Source organism: Aplidium turbinatum, chromosome 4, assembly GCF_918807975.1.
Source record: "Aplidium turbinatum chromosome 4, kaAplTurb1.1, whole genome shotgun sequence".
Classification (NCBI taxonomy): domain Eukaryota; kingdom Metazoa; phylum Chordata; class Ascidiacea; order Aplousobranchia; family Polyclinidae; genus Aplidium; species Aplidium turbinatum.
Genome location: NC_137475.1, coordinates 34234373 through 34249621, shown reverse-complemented (window position 1 = coordinate 34249621; position 15249 = coordinate 34234373). Strand labels below are relative to the sequence as shown.

Genomic DNA, 15249 nt, shown 5'->3' with positions numbered 1-15249 from the left:
TTTTTGGTAAAGATTTGTATTTGATTTCTAAAATTTTCTGTACCGTACCAATGTAACATGCTGATTCATAAATACTCAAAAAAAAATTGGCGTAGGCTACCCGTTTGATCTGTTGTTGTGAACAATCTTAGCAGTTCATTGTAACATAGACCTACAGTACTATACGTTGCTTTGCGGTTGTTGCAAGTAGCCTAATGGCGGTCAGCGATGAGTGCGAGTGGATCTGCAAATTCACTTGTGAGGAAATCTGATCATTGAATTTATGAAAAAGGAAAATTGCTGACGAAATAAAAAATAATGGAAAAATTGAATACGCCTAATGAGTAAATCACGAAGAAATCAAAAAACGCAAAAAATTGGAAAAAAGTTTGCTGTATTTACATTTTATGTAGGTACAAGTGTGGAATTTTTTTTTATCTATGATGCAGCTACAATGGTACAAGGAAAGAAACAGTTTTTTAGTTACTATGCAAAAAATGGGGTAGGCAATTTAACGTATTAGAGAACAATTACACGCCCAGTCAAGCTGGTGCAAGAGAGAAGCCCAATTATGGATCAAAAGATACATTGCCTGGAAATTCAATGTTCAAAATAAATGTATGACAAAGTCCAATTTGAAATTCTTCTGTTGCAGATCGCGATTTCGGGTATTGAACCCTCTTCAGACTTCAGTACAACTTTATCCACGCATAGCACAGTAAACTTGACAGCAGTTCACTTTAGAAAATGACTAAAAGCATGCTAAAAGTGTTATGTGGTTGCCAAGAAACAAATCAGTCTGCGAAATTAGTCTGCGAGCAGTAATAATGACAATTTTTATGCAAATTGTGAAAGTAATTAGGTCCGTTTTTAGCATCTTATTAACGGCTGTGTGAAAGCTCAATAACTGAGTATGAGATCTTTACCTACCAACTTCAAACATATTTTTGTGAAATGTAACAAACCAAGCCTTATTTCTAGGAAGCCAAGCTAAGGGAGCTGCAAAATATTCAAAGGCCAAATCTAACAAAATCGGCTGCTAGAAACAAATATATATATATATTTTTTTGCTGTAACTTTTGCTGCATAGGCCCATTATCCAAAAAGATGTAAAAAACTCTTCATACGTAACATCCTACTTGTAACACCCTATCGCGTAAAACAAGGTTGTGTCTTGTTACCCACCATAGAGGCATGGAAGGTTTGGTAGCCTACATCATTTGATGACTATAACACTTTAACGTTGATACCAAATACGCATGACTTTATTAGCCTGATAATTTGTTCTCATGAAAATCAATCTTCCTTTAAGTAAAGCGTGTGTAGGCCTAGTTTACAGAAATCGAGATGACACTATTATTTTGACAAACTGGGCTACTGCTCTTTTATGAAACTGGGTGACTGCTCTCTTGCGACAAATTAATTTCCTTCTGCCATCAAACGACAAGTATTACACATATATTTCATTTTACCGTACTTCTAATGCCAACTAGTACTTTAATAACATACAGTAACATTTACATTTGAGCAATGAGCATGCGGCTGTGTCTTTGACTAGACACTTAAAGATTAGCTTCCTTGCCTTCCTGTCCACTTAATTTAAATCTTCAACCACTGCGCGTAAGCCTGGAATCCTGGATACGACAAAACATTGAGATAATTGAAATTGATATTGCTTGTCCAAAGTCCGACCGATGGATCAATTCCAGCTCGTGATACTGAAAAGCCCGGCGAGAACTTAGAATCATTATTGCGTCATAATTGCGAAATTAACTATCATTGTCTTGAAGAGTATAGCATTAGCAATGAGTGATACCGTGATAGTCGAAACTAAGGTTGCCAGATTGGGCGCTTTTACGCCCAATTGGGCTACTTTTGATTTCTCCAGGCGCCAAAATTCGCGTTGGGTGCGCTTTTTTGGCTGGCGCCCAATTGGGTTACTTTTTTTTGAAAATATAATGTAACTTTTTATGTAAAAATTGAATCCTAGGCTGAATCCGCAAGATATTTCTGAATCCGCCGCTGTTATATAGTGAAAGAGATCTGAAAATAACTAATCAAGAAGCGGTTTGATATTTTATGCGAGATGGAAAGAGAAAAAAACATTTCATAGCAACAAAGACGATACACGTACGAGGTATATTGCATTTTAGGTCAGTCCAATTCAACTAACTCATGGTTGGTTGTTTACTCTGATATTTATGAGCTGTTTGTAAGAAAGATTTCCAATGAGTGCTAGGCTTTTTGAAAATAAATTGCACAACAAAAAATTCCATCTTTTTTTATTTGCAAACTGGAGAGCAGTTGCATTTGTTCCAGCTTTTGAAACTTGCATTCTAGGCCTACCTGCAAGTTGCAATAAACAACTGTAAAAATAAACAAGCAAACCCCATTGGTGGCACGAACATACAGTATACATATTGTAAATACTGTGTCCAAAAATGTTTAGTACTGCAGAACACATTCTTGTTGCATTTAAAGAAAAATTGAACAGTAAGTTCTTTTAAAAAACATCCTTAATATTTTTAATAATAATCTTTCTAGAAATACTTGCAATCTTTAAAAAAAAATTAAAACAAAACAACGAATTGTACTGGCACAAATGAATTATAATATCTAAACATTTGCCAAGACAACAGCCCTACATTTAAGGCATTTTCTGCAATTGTACATTTTGCAGTGGTACAATTTCTGTCCTGTCATGAAGCGAAAGCAGAAGTTCAGCTCGTTTTATGTGGCGTAGATCGTAAACCATCGTAAAAAGGAACATAAGAGCAAAATATATGAGACACCATTCCGAAATGGTTGAAAAGTTGTAGAACTTCCGGTCACTCTGTGGAAATCATTTATAGAAGTTAAAAAGGCGACTTCAAGTTGACATGTTGTGCTTATTTTAATGCTTACGCGTCTAATATATTTTCGAAATAATCACAGTGCAATCATTTTTTAACAAACTAGTTTATTTTGGCAAATATTCAATTTAGACTTTGCTGCAGATAACAGAAACCACATCTTTGACTAAATTATGATATGAATTCAGGGCTTTACTTACAACTTTTTAATAACTATGTGACCTAAACGGTTTTATCTCTTTGCATTAGTCAAGTATTTTTTTAATTAAAAAGTTAAAATTTGGAAAAAGATTTTCAGTTCCTCATTCCTGGTTTTAGTATCTAGTGTTTATAGGGAGTGGGTTAAATACTTTCCTAGCAACATGTTACCAAAACTAGAATGAAAATTCTCACCTGCAAAAGTGCTGATCCAATAATGACTATAAATTATTTCTTGTTAAAGAAAATGCTTTTGAAGCATCATTGTATAATATATCAGTCTAGAATCATTGTATAATATATCTATGTCATATAATATATCATTGTATAATACATCAGTCAGATAATTTTTAATGTTTAAACGTATGGTTCTGAAACAGTTATTTCAGTTTAAGAAGAACAACTGTACTGTAGTCTAATCAGTGCTCTTCAACCTTTTTGTCCGTGATACAACTTTTTTCAATTTTTAATAATTTCGTACACCTCACAAATCATCATCATTTTCAGCCTGTGAGAGCCCACTGCAGAGCGTAAGCTTTCCCCTTTTCATGCCAATTTACATGATTATGTGCTAGTTGGTACCAATTTGTTGTATTGCATTGTTTGTCAATGTCGTCCCTCCATCTCACTTTTGGTTTTCCTTTCTTTCTTTTGGTTTCTCGTGGTGTCCATGTTGTTAATTTTTTAGTCCATCTATTGTCCTGATATCTTGCTATATGACCTGCCCAGGACCATTTTAGTTTCTTGATTGTGCTTAATATATCTCGTAATTTCGTTTGGTTTCTGATCCATTCGGCAGTCTTTTTATCTCGCCATGCTAAACCCATCATGATTCGTTCATGTGCTCTCTGCATAATTCTTAGTTTAAGTGTTAATTTCTTTGTAAGGTTCCAAGTTTCTGCACCATATGTAGCGGTTGGAAGGATGCATTGATCGTAGACTTGTTTCTTGAGAGAAAGAGGCAGTTTTGACTTAAATATCGAACTTGCTCTTCCGAAGGCTTGCCATCCAAGAGATATTCTTCTTTTGATTTCCTCTTCTTTATTGGAGTTGGTTGTAATTTTTTGGCCAAGATATATATAGTGATCAACTTTTTCGATAGTCGCTCCGTCCACAAGAATATTGCTGCCGATGTCTGCCAGTTTGTTAAACATAACTTTCGTTTTGTTAAGGTTCATATGGAGGCCAATCTTTTTGCTTTCTGTATTGAGTTCACTTAGCATTGTTTGTAGTTGTTTAGGTTGCTCAGATGTAAGGATGGTGTCATCAGCAAAACGTAAATGGTTTATGTATTCACCATCAATTTTGATTCCTTTTTCTTCCCAGTTAAGTTGCTTAAAAATTTCTTCTAAGGTTGTAAAGACAAGATACCTCACAAATAGCAATGCTTAATTGTTCACAGGAAGTAAAAAAAACTAATAATTAATTAATTGTTTGTTAAAGTGATTATAGTAGTCTTGAACTGGGCACAAGAAACTACGCATGCAAAAGTGCAAAAAACGTCAAAATTGAAGTTGATTTTAATGGCTAGCTTGTTGTTGCATTGTTTCGGCAAGTTGGACATAACGTGGTGTTAGCTCTTTCTCTATTCCTGCCCGCATTAAAGAATCAATGTCAAGTACCGGTATCGAGTTTCGTTTGTTTGACTTGATCTCAACAAGACTGGAAAATCCTTCTTCACACAAATAAGTGGTAGGGGAGATGTGAGACCAGTGGACCATAGGGACCAGTGACTCAGGAGCTTTTTTCCCCTTTCCATTTAAAATAGATATTTGAAATTTTGACTGTGGTATCGACATATAACGCCATCTTTATCTACGAGTTTTTGAACAAAACAGAAGTCTGTGTAAGATTTGAGACAGTATAACGATTTTTGAGGCAAAAAAGTAAAATTTTCACATCTAATAAAATTTGTATTTTGTACTAGAGCAAAGTGCTTATGGAATGTGGTTTAATAGGAAAAATCCTCATTGCATTTTAGTTAGGTTATGGCAAATAGCAGACCTGAAAATCTAGTCCAAGTTTCAACTGAGGCCATGCTAAGTGCAAGTGGCCGCCATGGGGACCAATGGTTCACAACCTGGTGGGGACCAATGGATCAGCTGAATGCTGAATCAGCAATATTGTTCGCCTACCGAGTAAACAAACCACAGAGATAAGCAAATTTCTGAACAAATTCTACGGCATCTCTAAACTTTAAAGTTGGTTGTAGCCTTAAAAGTATTAACAGACCACCATGCAATCATTAACTCAAAAGTGATGACGTCAAAATGGCTTCTAAGGGACATAAGCAAGTACTTTAATTTCCTAATATACTTTGATTGCTAGAAATATAAATTAAACTGCCAGACCATGTAAATAGTAATAAAAATAAATAATGCAGATAAAAATTACATTTGTATTGGACGGTGCTTGAGTTCTTCTTCAAAAAGATGTTGTGAACCAATGGTCCCCAACCCTTGAACCAATGGTCTCCATGGTTGGGGACCAATGGTTCACTTGAGCTGCAATTTTTGAAAGCAAAATAAACAACTTTTATCTTCTTACATTTTGAGTAAAATGCTGTGGTATGTTGAAGGATAGACTAAAGTTCATGTTAAGACTTTTAAATCCCATTTTACGAGGCAAATAAAACCTGTACATGCAAAAACGTCAAAAGTGACCCACTGGTCCCGCATCTCCCCTAGGCATCTGCACCAAGACATCAATGGCTTTCTGCGCGAGATTTTTGTATTCGGGAAATTCAAGAAGAGAAACCCAACATTCTGTGTAATCCACTTCTCGGAATGAGTGTTTTTGATTTAAATCAGCCCGTAGTTCCAATAATTCCTCATCCTCAGTTGGTTCTTCATTAAATGGTTGGATAATCCACGAGTTTGCTTCCAGACATTGGTCGTTATCTTCATCAAAATACGTAGTCAAATTGTCGGCAAGTAATTTCAGGTGACCAACAATAAAGGTAGACAAGTTATCTTCAGTAGAAAAGTCCTCAAACTCCTAGCTAGACTCTTTCATGTATTGACTTAATACAGGAAAGTCATTAAAGTTTCTCGACAAAGCATTCTCTTTCCAGAGTGCAATTTTCATCTTTAGCGCATTGACCTTGCTAGTTGACCGAAATATATCACCCCTTCTCCCTTAAAGTCTGATGTTACGATCAAAAATCGACGCCAAGTATGCCAATTTTGCAATCCAGAATATGTCACGAAACTTGGAAGCCCTTGGGTCTCCGTGTTCAGTGTAAAATGCCTCTAATTGTTCGCGAAGTTCAAACACACGGAAAAGAACTTTTCCTCGCGATAGCCACCGTACCTCTGTTGTGACTTCCACTATCACAGATCTAAGCTGTATACCCTTCGTATACCCTTCTCCAGCTGTATACACTAGCTTTGATCTGGTATACACTTGAGTATACAGTATACCCGGTTGAAGAGCACTCAATCAACAACATAAAACAAATGTACGTTCTTTTAACTACTTTGCAACACTCTCAATAGAATCTGCAAATGCTTGCAATGTAACTTCATTAGATGTTGAACATTTTTTAAGTGGTTTTATTAAGGTAGCCATTACATTTTCTTAAAACTCGTTAGCCAGTCTTTACATCTGAATATTACAAAAACCGATTGCTTTTTACTGTCTGCTTTAGCTTGAACATTAATCCTTGAATGCCTAGGTGGGTCATTTAAGGATCCAAATTAATTTTTCTAGGCGCGTCGCCTATCCACCACACTATACACCTGACCACCGCATTACTCTGTATATTCCCACAAGTTACTACTCACCTTAATTTTATAAATGCCAAGTCTTCTAATTTGTAACTTGGTCAAAAAGAACTCAACGTTTAGTGCAAAAACGTTAAAGGCGCTAGCGAACCATGTTCGGTAACAGCGTAACAAAGATTTTCTAGGCAGCAATGATAAAAATAACAGATATAACTACGTATCACAAACGTAAAAAGTATTTTTAAAATATATATATCGAAACTCGTAATAATAACATCCTTTTAAAAAAAATATAGGCTATAAAGAAAGCTAAAAAAAAAAAAAAAAAAAAAAAAAAGAAAGCTAAATATTGCTGACACGTCATTAACAGCTTCATGTAAAAATGAAAAATGTATATATGGTCACTAGCGAATCATATAGGCTACAGTAGGTATAGGCCTAATATTGATTAGGAAACACCCAGGCGTTTAAGTTTAACCTACGTAATTGTCTAAGTGTTAATTGTAAAAACTTTAGCGTTAAAGTTGGTTCTATGATCAAAATACCGTAGCGAAAGTGATGGATTGTTTAAGTTTTAATGAGGGTAGACGTGAAGTTAATGCTATTGCAAATCAATCCTAGATCAAAGGATACGAACTAACAAAGACACAGTTTCCAAAATTGCTAGGAAGATTCTGAAGTATACAATTGATTTTCTGTGCACATTTTGGGCCATATGGTTCCAACAAATATAGACTATAATCCAACTATAAACCACAGCTCCTATGAAAGCTAGAAACGCACCAACCAAATGGGGAATTTCAACATTTGTCCACTGAAAAAAAAACAAAAAAAAACGAGTCAATTACAGCTAATGCAACGTATCTTTCAAATGTTTGTAATATACTGTACTTCAAATATTTTTTCACTGTTGAACGTATGGTCGTTAGTTAAATGCACAGTGACCACTGACCACTCAGGTCCATTGTAGCCTGTAACGTCCGCTTTGTCTATTTGATTGCTACGTTACAGTGACGTATTTTGTTTGTCGTTGACCTTCGCTCTATTGAACTGCCTGGTCAGTTTCTTCTGTCTAGATTGCTTCCAACAACACGACACATGAATTTGAATTGGTTTTCACGTGTTCTTTTAATGTGCGTTTTTAGACAATCTTTTAAACACAGGTAACTTTGAGATTTCTTAATTTGCGACCGTCCAGAGAAAAGCAATTTTGTAGAATGAAATAAATCGATTTACAGTACAATTTACGAATTCCCTTTCTCAAGGATTGACAATTATTGAAAAAACGAATAGGTCATAATGGTTGTATAATTCAATGAAAACTGACGTTGTATCGTCGACTAATAAGTTACTGATTTAACGAAAACAGACCACAGGTGCCAAACGCAGATGCGAAAGAGGCCAAACAATATAAAAGAGAAACAAAAACAGGTGGCTTTTTTAGTACAGTGGTCGGCAAAAGAGAAAAAATCCAAATATTAACAAACGAGTCACAAATGAACGCAGAGGGCTTAACTTAAGAAAATTGGCAGTAACATTCCCTCCCCTTTAAGGCCTCGTACATTTGTTCAAATACACAGGTATAAACAACATGAGAAAACAAAATCAGCACAAATTTACATTGGTTTTGCAGGAACGATCAAGCATAACTTTTGAATTGGTCTGACAATCAAGGACTGTTTAGTTTGAACGCTAACGCTACGGACAATGCCATTTTTGTCGGGAAACGTTTGAATTACGCGACCCATGAGCCAATTGTTTCGGGGTGTGTTATCTGCGATTAAAACTATGTCCCCCACAGTCAGATTAGGAGATTTTTTGGTCCACCTTTGTTTTTGCTGGAGCAAAGGTAAGTACTCTTTTACCCACCGTGTCCAAAAGACGTCGGCCATGTATTGGACTTGTCTCCAGCGTTTTCGAGAGTAAAGCTCTTTTTTGTTTGTGAATGAGCCTGGAGGAAGGTTTATTTGCTGTTTTAGAAGAAGCAAATGGTTCGGTGTGAGAGCCTCCATGTCATTAGGATCGTCTGACGATTTTGTAAGTGGACGACTGTTAATAATGTTTTCTACTTCACACATGAAGGTAGTCAGCGTTTCATCTGTTAAAGTTTGGCCTTTACAGATAGCTGATAAGATTTTCCTAATGGATCTGATTTGTCTTTCCCACACACCTCCATGATGGGATGCACTTGGAGAGTTAAAGATCCACTTGATGCTTTTCTGTGTTAAAGCATCTTCGATTTGACTGTTGTTCCATGATTTGATGGCTTCTCTCATTTCTCGTTCGCCACCAACAAAGTTTGAACCATTGTCAGATCTAATTTCTTCTACTTGCCCTCTTCTTGCGATGAATCGTCGTAGAGCGAGTATAAAAGATGAAGTGTCAAGAGAGTTTGCGATTTCAATGTGTACGGCTCTTATTACAAGGCAAGTAAAAATGACACCGTATCTTTTATGTTCTGTTCTACCCTTTTTAATAATAAATGGGCCAAAATAGTCTACACCAACATAGGTGAATGGAGGTTTGTCTGGTGTCAATCTGTTTTTAGGAAGATCAGCCATTTTTTGTGTGCTGAGTTTTCCGCTTCTTTTGCGGCAATCAACACATTTGGATAAAACCTTGCGGACTGCTGAATTGGCTTTTATAATCCATAGATTTTCGCGCAGGGCAGACAGGACGTGTTCCTTGCCACTGTGACCAAATGTGTCGTGCATTTCTTGAATGATGAGAGGAACTATTTGGGAGCGATTTGGAAGGATAATTTGATGTTTTGCATCGTGTTTGAGAGGTGCAGCTTTGATGCGGCCACCAATTCTTAGTAAATTGTTTTCTAAGAAAGGGTCGAATTTTATTAAGCTACTGCAGTTGTTTAATGGCTTTTGTGCTTTCAGTTGGCTGATTTCGTTGGCAAAGTGTTTTGACTGAACAAAGGTAAAAATAAAGTCTTGTGCCTTTGTGAGCTCATCTGGAGACAAGCAAAGATTGTGTGCTGGGGCATTTTGTTTATTTGCAAGGTTAGTGAGTCTTAAAGTCAGAAATTTATGCTTACAACGGAAAAGCCAAGCAACGATTCTTTTCAGCTTGTACCAAGAAGAATACTTACCCAAAAGATCTTCCAGAAAGTGGGATTCGCTTTGGATTGCAAAACACGTTTGCTTTGGTTGTTTAATTTCTGGGTCATTGTCCACGACTTCGAGAAATTCTGGTTGCTTAGGCCATTGAGGATTGTGGTTTCCATAGAAATTCAGGGCCGTTTTTCCATGTATTCCAGGGACATCAGTAACGTTTTCGGCGTATTGATTCATGATCATGTCATCAACAGATCTTTTATAGTCCATGTAAAAATTAGCGTCCCTTTTTAAACTTTCGTTTCAAGCAATTAATTCTTTGGAGAGCTTGAGATTTGTTAAAGGGTAATTTTAGGTCCGGATTTCGAACGGGCAAGTCGATTTGGTAGTGCGAGTCTTCCAAAAGTTTGATACTAGAGTTAACAGATTTCATGAATTGAGCTTGTTGGACAGATAATTCGGGTTTACAGTTAACAATCGAGTCAACAGCGTCAAAGCACATGTCGCACATTGGATGGGTAGAAGTTTTGGTAAAGAAATTTTTAGTTTTACTTTGATCCTGTTTGCTGTTAGGACAATTCACTAGCCAGCCAATGGCCGTTTTGATGGCATAATAGCCACCTTTTGCTTGGATTACTTCTTGTGGTTGGAGAACGTACGGATTGTCATTGCCAATAAGGAGTCCTACCTCTGCGTCAACATCGGGAATCGAGATGTTTGCAAATTCTGGAAAGTGTTTAGTGTCTTCTAGGGTAGGAATATCTGTATTTGAAACAGGAATTTGAAAAGTGGAGTAAAGAGAGCTTAGAGAAATGTATTTGTTTTCGTCAAAATCTGACATTTCGACATTTGTGACCACCTTTACCTTGTTACGTTTGCCAGTGTTGTTTAGCGTGGTGGTACAAATATTAGTTTCTTGACAGTCGGCAATTTGCAACTTTTCTATCAAATCATTTGTTATGAAAGATGTTGTACTTCCACTGTCCAAAAACGCTTGTGTAGTGATAGTTTGATTACTTCCTTGCAGGCGAACCTTTACTGGGATTATGGGAAGCAGACTGCGAGAATTTGTTCGTGTGTTGACAAACCCATTGCGTATTGCTTGTGTAGGTTGATTGATATTAATTTTTTGAGTTGTGTCTTTAGGTGTGATATTTGTGGTGATTTGTGTTGCATCTGGGGGATGCAAGAGAGTAGTGTGGCGTTCAGTGCATCCTAGTTTTATGCAAGGGTCCTTCCTTTTACATTGATATGCCCAGTGACCAGCATTTAAACAGCACTTGCAGAGTTTGTTGTCGATTACAAATTTAAGCCTTTGGTCAATATTCATCATTCGAAATTGTTTGCATTGATTGAGAAAATGTTTATCTCTGCACAGATGGCATGTCCTTTCATGGTTCGACGATTTTATTAGCGTTGCAAAGGTTACGCTGCTCCTACGTTTGGAGTTGGAATCATCGAATTGTTTTTTAGTAGATTTTAGAATATCGCATGCCAAATTGGTCGTTTCTCTCGTTTTGCGCGAGACGTACCGTGAGAGATCTGAAAGGCTTATTTCTTGATTTCTTTCATGCAAAATTACGTCAACTTCGCGTAACCAGCCAGAATACCAGCCACTTGGCAAGCGTCTTATTATTTTTGTTATGGTATCCATGTTGTCCATTTTCTGTAAGTAATTCATGCCAGACAAAGTACATATGCAGGAAGTTAGTTCCGAAGAGAACTTGATTAGAGAATCCTTGTTAGAATTTTGAAGAGATGGGCCGTTTATGACGGAATCAACACATGCGCGAGCTATTTGAAATTTTTGACCGAAGGTTTGTTGTAGCAAAGCTCTTGCTTTTGTGTAACCTTCGTGGGGAAGCATGTATTGACACCCTTTTACCAAAGTGTGCGCAGAGCCTTTGGTGTATTGCAACAGATAAAAAAGTTTACGTTTAGGCTCTGTGAAATTACAATCAATTAACGTATCAAATGCGTCTATAAAACCACAGTATTCAGCAGAATTTCCATCAAAGATTGGGGGTTCTACAGACAACAGTGGGGACGGGTTGATAGTAATATTTGGAATTTGTTTCGAGTTTACTGATTGATTATTGTTTATTTGATTTAGTACAGGGGTCTGGGCATACGACGTACTCGGCTCATGTCTCACAAACGATTTATTTGTTACTGTTTGTGAAGGATTAATTTTGTTTGAAACGACAATAGATTCGTGAATGTTAGACCTGGCTTCTACGCCACTCAACGTTAATTGGGATAACATAGGATACACAGAATTATTGTTTACATTAGTTGCTAAATTCGATTGAAATTGTCCGTTTATATCAACATTGTCTTTAGACATTTTATAGCGCTCACCAGCATCTTCTTCCGATTCTTCCGAAAGTTGGGCAATTGTCTCTTGGAGCTCTGCCTTTAGTTTAGCTTCCTGGACTTGTTGCAGGAATTTTCTTTCTTGTTCTTCACGTAGCTGACTTTGTTTTAGGACCATTGTTTCAAATTCTGCCCTTGCTTTCGCTTGCTCTTGTTCCAACTCGCAGATCCTTTTTTGTGATTCCAATCGAGCTAATATTACCGCCTTCTTAATTTTAGCGCTCATTGTAGAGGAGCGGCTTTTGCTGGAAACTTTGCTGGTGCTGTCGCTTGGGTGCAGACTGCCATTTTCTGCTTGGTAGAGCATTTTTGATTGTGATCTTGTTGTCACCTTTGATGTTTGGGGTTCTGGATTTGTTGATTCTTCGGCATTTGATTTATCTGCCACGTCTGTCTCCTTTACAGAATTTGTTGCCATTTTCTTGACATTCAACTTCGCTCACTGTCAACAACGACGACTTTCTTGATTGAAATGTCTAAAAACTGAATGTAACGTCCGCTTTGTCTATTTGATTGCTACGTTACAGTGACGTATTTTGTTTGTCGTTGACCTTCGCTCTATTGAACTGCCTGGTCAGTTTCTTCTGTCTAGATTGCTTCCAACAACACGACACATGAATTTGAATTGGTTTTCACGTGTTCTTTTAATGTGCGTTTTTAGACAATCTTTTAAACACAGGTAACTTTGAGATTTCTTAATTTGCGACCGTCCAGAGAAAAGCAATTTTGTAGAATGAAATAAATCGATTTACAGTACAATTTACGAATTCCCTTTCTCAAGGATTGACAATTATTGAAAAAACGAATAGGTCATAATGGTTGTATAATTCAATGAAAACTGACGTTGTATCGTCGACTAATAAGTTACTGATTTAACGAAAACAGACCACAGGTGCCAAACGCAGATGCGAAAGAGGCCAAACAATATAAAAGAGAAACAAAAACAGGTGGCTTTTTTAGTACAGTGGTCGGCAAAAGAGAAAAAATCCAAATATTAACAAACGAGTCACAAATGAACGCAGAGGGCTTAACTTAAGAAAATTGGCAGTAACATAGCCTAAGTGACAACTAGTAAAACTGCTTTAAGTTTAATCAACAATATTGTGCTTGCCGGCAATGGCTTCTCAACATTCCTTTTTGTAAAATAGCAAAAGCACTTTCTTACACGTTTGCCTCGAAGTTTTTGGGCTTTTGGCATGAAACTTTTTACAGACAGACCTATTCTTTAAGACAAGTGAAGGCACAAGGCATTTGCTTCTGTCTAATTTGGAAAGAAAATGTTAGAACATCATTGAAAAGCTATTAAAGTGACAAGGTTCCCCAGGTGTGTCCTCCCACTGACGCTGTGGGCTATGTGAAAAGGAGCTTGCCAAATTTGCATTTTTTTATTTACAAATTAGAGCAGTTTATAAATTTTTGACTGAATGCATGTCAAATTGAAAAAAGTTAAAATCTTAAACTGACAAGAAGGGAAGGAAGAAAATACAGCATATGACTTGTAAAAAAGTATCCTATGGAACAAAATATATTCCGCAACCGCGTAGAAATGTAAAATTTTTAGAAACGCTACTGTTTTACCCTCTATGCAAAGTTTAAAGGCAAAAACATAGATTTGTTATAAATCACAAGAAATACCTGAAATGATCCAACAAGGGTAATGCCAAAACTTGCAATGCATCCTATAATCAAAGCAGCAGTATTGCATTTGGAATCATGACCGTGATGGATGACGTATCTGCAAATAAAAGATATGTTGGTTGCCCGAAACTTTTAAAGGCAAAAAAGGGTTTTCAATATTATTATTTTTAATCTCATTTTCTGTGGTTTGTTCATAACTGCTGTGATTATGTAAGTAGGTTTTTATAAAAAAAAAATCCTTCTTTAAAAGACTTGCAAAAGATGGTGTAAGATTTAAACCATTTTGGTGCTGTGACCTGTAAATTTGAATGTTTTGACAGTGGTTGCTATATTTTGTTGGTAGAATAGAATATGAAAAAGTATATTGTGTCCTTTTATACTCTTAGAAATGCGGCTTAACTGTCTCAACCATAATAATTAGATACGTTAGGCATATTCTATTTATATTGCTTGTAAATCAATAGGCTATAATGGCGTTTATTCGTTTGGCACGTTAGCATATTTTTATCATGAAAATAAAAAAAAAACCTATTGCAATAGAAGCAATTAATAAATAGGTTAAAACCTTCAAGCAGAAACGTGTCTTACTTGTAATATAATACCATCGTCGTAAGAATAGTAAAGGCACCCCAAGTTAGAAAGAGTGTAAAAATACAACTTTCTGGGGGGTTGGCCCCGGTATCACTGACGTACGGCCAGTCAGGTAAGCTTACAACATGACCAGAGCTAACAGCTATTCCGTAACTGAAAAAAGAACAGCGTCAAATTGAGGTTGTTGTAAAAAGAGAAATCTTCTGCCTTAAAAGTTCAAACGACGATAAATGTTGAAGCAAAAATTCTACGTACCGTAAATAAGACGAATTTTATACTACAGAAAGCCTAACAAAGTAAAAAAAGACAATAATAAGAAGATGAGCAAACCCGATGAGTCGGTTTCACAACTTGTCACAAAACAAGCCCCAATAGGCTATTGGCTGGATTATCTAAATTCTAATTATTAACATGAAAAGATAAAAATCTCACATTATAGTATGATACAGAAGGACAAATATAATATGCCCAGAATTGTACGGAAAATGCACTTTCTCCATACCGTAACAGAAAAGTAAAGGAAGCCGAAATACATTACGTTTTATTCATAGACTCATAGCCAACTAAAGTTTGTAGCCTATAGCCTATAACTCATTCAGTTTTACTTTAGCAACTTACCAAATGAAGAATCCGCCAGGCATTAAAATAAGAAATGCAATCGGAAGATAAACAAAAGATTTCCAACAGTTGTTCATTGTTCTTGAAGATTAACCAAATGAACCAATAGCCTATAACTTAATGTCCTGAAAATTGGTTTCGACGGGGATGCTATACATAATGACAAACTATGAATTTGTAGTGGAAAATCTGCACATGACCAGT

At 36.4% G+C, this 15249-nt stretch overlaps 1 protein-coding gene across 1 annotated transcript; it reads right to left on the bottom strand.

The window, feature by feature from the left end:
• Positions 1-1522: 1522 nt before the first annotated feature.
• On the bottom strand, positions 1523-15191 carry LOC145768570 (DNA damage-regulated autophagy modulator protein 1-like). The gene is made up of 6 exons (XM_082580096.1): positions 15046-15191; positions 14425-14580; positions 13834-13933; positions 7388-7568; positions 3225-3250; positions 1523-2812 (listed from the first exon to the last, which is right to left on the bottom strand). Exons 1-6 carry the CDS (start codon positions 15120-15122, stop codon positions 2627-2629), a joined length of 726 nt encoding a protein of 241 aa, XP_082436222.1. The 5' UTR covers positions 15123-15191; the 3' UTR covers positions 1523-2626.
• Between the last annotated feature and the right edge of the window lie 58 nt (positions 15192-15249).